Source organism: Vollenhovia emeryi, unplaced genomic scaffold, assembly GCF_000949405.1.
Source record: "Vollenhovia emeryi isolate VEMERY1.0 unplaced genomic scaffold, V.emery_V1.0 DF940876.1, whole genome shotgun sequence".
Classification (NCBI taxonomy): domain Eukaryota; kingdom Metazoa; phylum Arthropoda; class Insecta; order Hymenoptera; family Formicidae; genus Vollenhovia; species Vollenhovia emeryi.
The window spans coordinates 2262-5412 of NW_011965490.1; the positions used below are offsets into that span (position 1 = coordinate 2262).

Genomic DNA, 3151 nt, shown 5'->3' on the forward strand with positions numbered 1-3151 from the left:
GGGCATTTTGGAGAAGTAAGATCTGTGGCTATCAAATGCAGAAAAAAAATCAAAAATTCATCGACTATCTTCGGAGACACACTGAGTTTTATAAAAAAAAATGTCAAAAATGTCAACAAAAATTCACTTTTTTATTTTATTTCTCGAAAACTACGCTACCGCCAGATAAGTGTGATACATTTTCTGAAAGGTCTCGGCAATACCTTTTCAACAAGCCCTAATCAAAAATAATCCGACGAGTATTTCCAAAGTTACGCTAATTTACATGACTCCCGCTCGAAACCCAAACAAAATTTTTTCAAACGGCTGCCATTTCTCAGGGAAGCGATTTTCGACAAAAACTCAAATGGATGTTTCGTCTTAGAATTGTCCAAGGAATACGCCCCTGAAGTTAAGCTACTCATCACTGGACCACCCTGTATATGTATGTACATACGCGTATCGTCTATGTCGTGCACGACTTTTCTACGACGCAACAATAGCTGATATCGAGTTGGGGCACATTGTGTATCCGCCAAACAGAGTACCGCTATCGCAGAATTTTCAGCCGTGGCATCGAAATTCGAGTAACTATCGCATAATCTATCCGACTTACCATAGTAACATCGAATGCGGTGTGACCAGCTATTATACCGATAACACAAATAGGCTGATCCCCAATGGCGAAACTTCGTCGCCGGGCCAGTGGCCGTGGATAGTTGCAGTCTACCATATTCGAAACCAAATGTATAAGACAGTATACGAATTTCGGTGTGGTGGCTCTATTTTGACAAATAGGCACATATTAACAGGTATGTTAGTAAAAAGAATCAATATTACTAGCAAGTATAATTCCGGATAGATGGTGCAGATTATTGAAAAATGTAATTCATACGTATATGTTCTTTTTATAGCTGGGCGTTTTGTAATGTATAACTCTAATAGGACTATACCAGCCAAGGTATTGGAGGTAATTGTAGGGCACATTGACCTGAGCAAGATTCGCAGAGATGGTATTGCCAATCCGGAGGTTGCGGGCTACATTATCCATCCCGACTTCGTGTATAAGGACAATAGCGCCAGCTTCGATGTGGCTGTTTTGACTCTCAAGAAACCCATCGAGTTCAACCCTTTAATTAAACCTATTTGCTTATGGTACGGTTCGAACGTTCTCGACGATATCGTCCAGGAGACTGGATACGTCGTGGGATGGGGAGAAGACATGTCGGGTCGCCGTAATGTTCGGGAACAACGGATAGTGAAAGTGAAGATAGTGAGCCAAGTAAGCACACTGAGAACCGGCTTTTCCACTTTCTTTGTTCGATCAATATAGAAATTAAACTTCAATCACAAACGAGGTTTCCTAAAACACGGCGTCCCACATGTATTTGGTGGTACGTCGGTGACAACGTTTCCGATATAACACAATTTCGCACAGTAGCAAGACTTTAACTATGTATAAAAAATGTTTATGTATTCCGCGCTATCGATGTATAATAGAATCTCATTGCGTGAATGGATCCATATTGTTGCACAAATTACAGGAGACCTGTCTCTGGCGGAATAAAGCATACCTTGGTATCACTTCGGAGCGCACCTTTTGCGCCGGTGGGCTAGAAGTCGGTCCTTGCAACGGTGACAAAGGGAGCGGGATAGTGCTCTATAACAATATCACAGGCCGTTATCACTTACGCGGCCTTCTTGCATCGACTTTGCGTCCTACAGATAACTCTTCGCTTTGCGATGATAGGGCATTCACTGTCTACGTTGATACATATAACCAAATACGTACCCTGGATTCATCAACAGATTTCGACGTATCGCTGATCTCTCGCCGCTAAATACAATACGTGCTGTAGACAAGTATTTTTAAGTGAAGTTTATTCGTAACTAGCATTTATGGACAATTGCACCGAAGACAGTTATGAATTTTACTTTCGATTCTTTACGGCTAGTTCTCCTCTTGTAATGCGGCAACTTTGATATTAAGGCAGAATACATCAGTAACATACGCTGCGCTGTAACTAACTGCCAAAGTAGACTTATAAATAATGAAGAATAAAATTACGATACATGTTACAATATGCGTACCAATACGTACGTTCAATATTTTTCGAAACTCGGTAAAAAACACATGTATTAATAAATATTATTTTTTTTAATACGCACGTCTCGTTACTTTTTAAATGTTGTACATCGTAATAAAATAAGACAAAGACAAACAAAAGAGAGGCAGAAGAACTGGAATCACAGTGTGTGAACAGCGCTTCGTGATCTCGTTTTAATGCTTACGTTGGCAATCATGTCGTTTTCTATCGCGAAATCACTTCGTATCAACAAACATACGTATGCTAAATATGTTCAGTGACCACAGTTATTATTTTTGCAATACAAAAATCTATCTATTTGCAATACAAAGTTCTATTTTATAGTCTTTGAAAACTTATTACCGGTCTTTTTTTGTTATTAAGTGCGATTTAACTAAAATCCCAATAAAATCAAGTAAAAATAAAATAAAATTTTTCTCGTGGAGAATTTTTAATATTAGAACGAAATGTTTGAATCTAGGGTAAGCTTATTAGAATAGAAAATATATAGTTAAAATTTGTGGGAGGTTTGGCGAGCATTGGAAAATATTTAGTGGATACGCATGTCATGAGAAAATACGCCAATAATCTTCGGTTAATTGCATTGTTGACGTGCGTCCGCCGAAGTTATTTTTACGAAATCATCCAATAAGAGGAAATCATATAATATACGGAAAGTTTTAGACATTTTATCCTTTCTTTTCCTTATTGCATTCAGGATGCTGCCTTATAAACTAAATGACATCATTGCATTGGATTGACTCATTATTGCTTGCCTCTCGATACCCCACTACCGCACCAGTCAAACGCGACTACACACCGAAACTATAAACAAGTTTCGAAGCGTTCGGATAGAGAACTGGTTAGTCTTGTGACGATACAGTGAAGGCGTAGCAACGTCAATCCAAGAATTTGTATTCTGAATAGGTGGAACACTATACGATATATCGTAGTGAAATTTAATGTTATCGTAATGAAACTTTAATGTATACATTACGAAGTATACTTTGGAATATTTCTCAAGGGTGTCTAAAAAAAGTGGTTCAGAAAGAAATAAGTACAAATATAATAAGTGTTAAATAAGT

General features: G+C 38.1%; 1 protein-coding gene across 1 annotated transcript; it reads left to right on the top strand.

Annotated features, from left to right (window-relative positions):
• Positions 1 to 6: 6 nt before the first annotated feature.
• LOC105555681 (serine protease gd-like) lies at positions 7 to 2121 on the top strand. The gene is made up of 2 exons (XM_012002706.1): positions 7 to 791; positions 894 to 2121. Exons 1-2 carry the CDS (start codon positions 725 to 727, stop codon positions 1310 to 1312), a joined length of 486 nt encoding a protein of 161 aa, XP_011858096.1. The 5' UTR covers positions 7 to 724; the 3' UTR covers positions 1313 to 2121.
• Positions 2122 to 3151: the final 1030 nt, after the last annotated feature.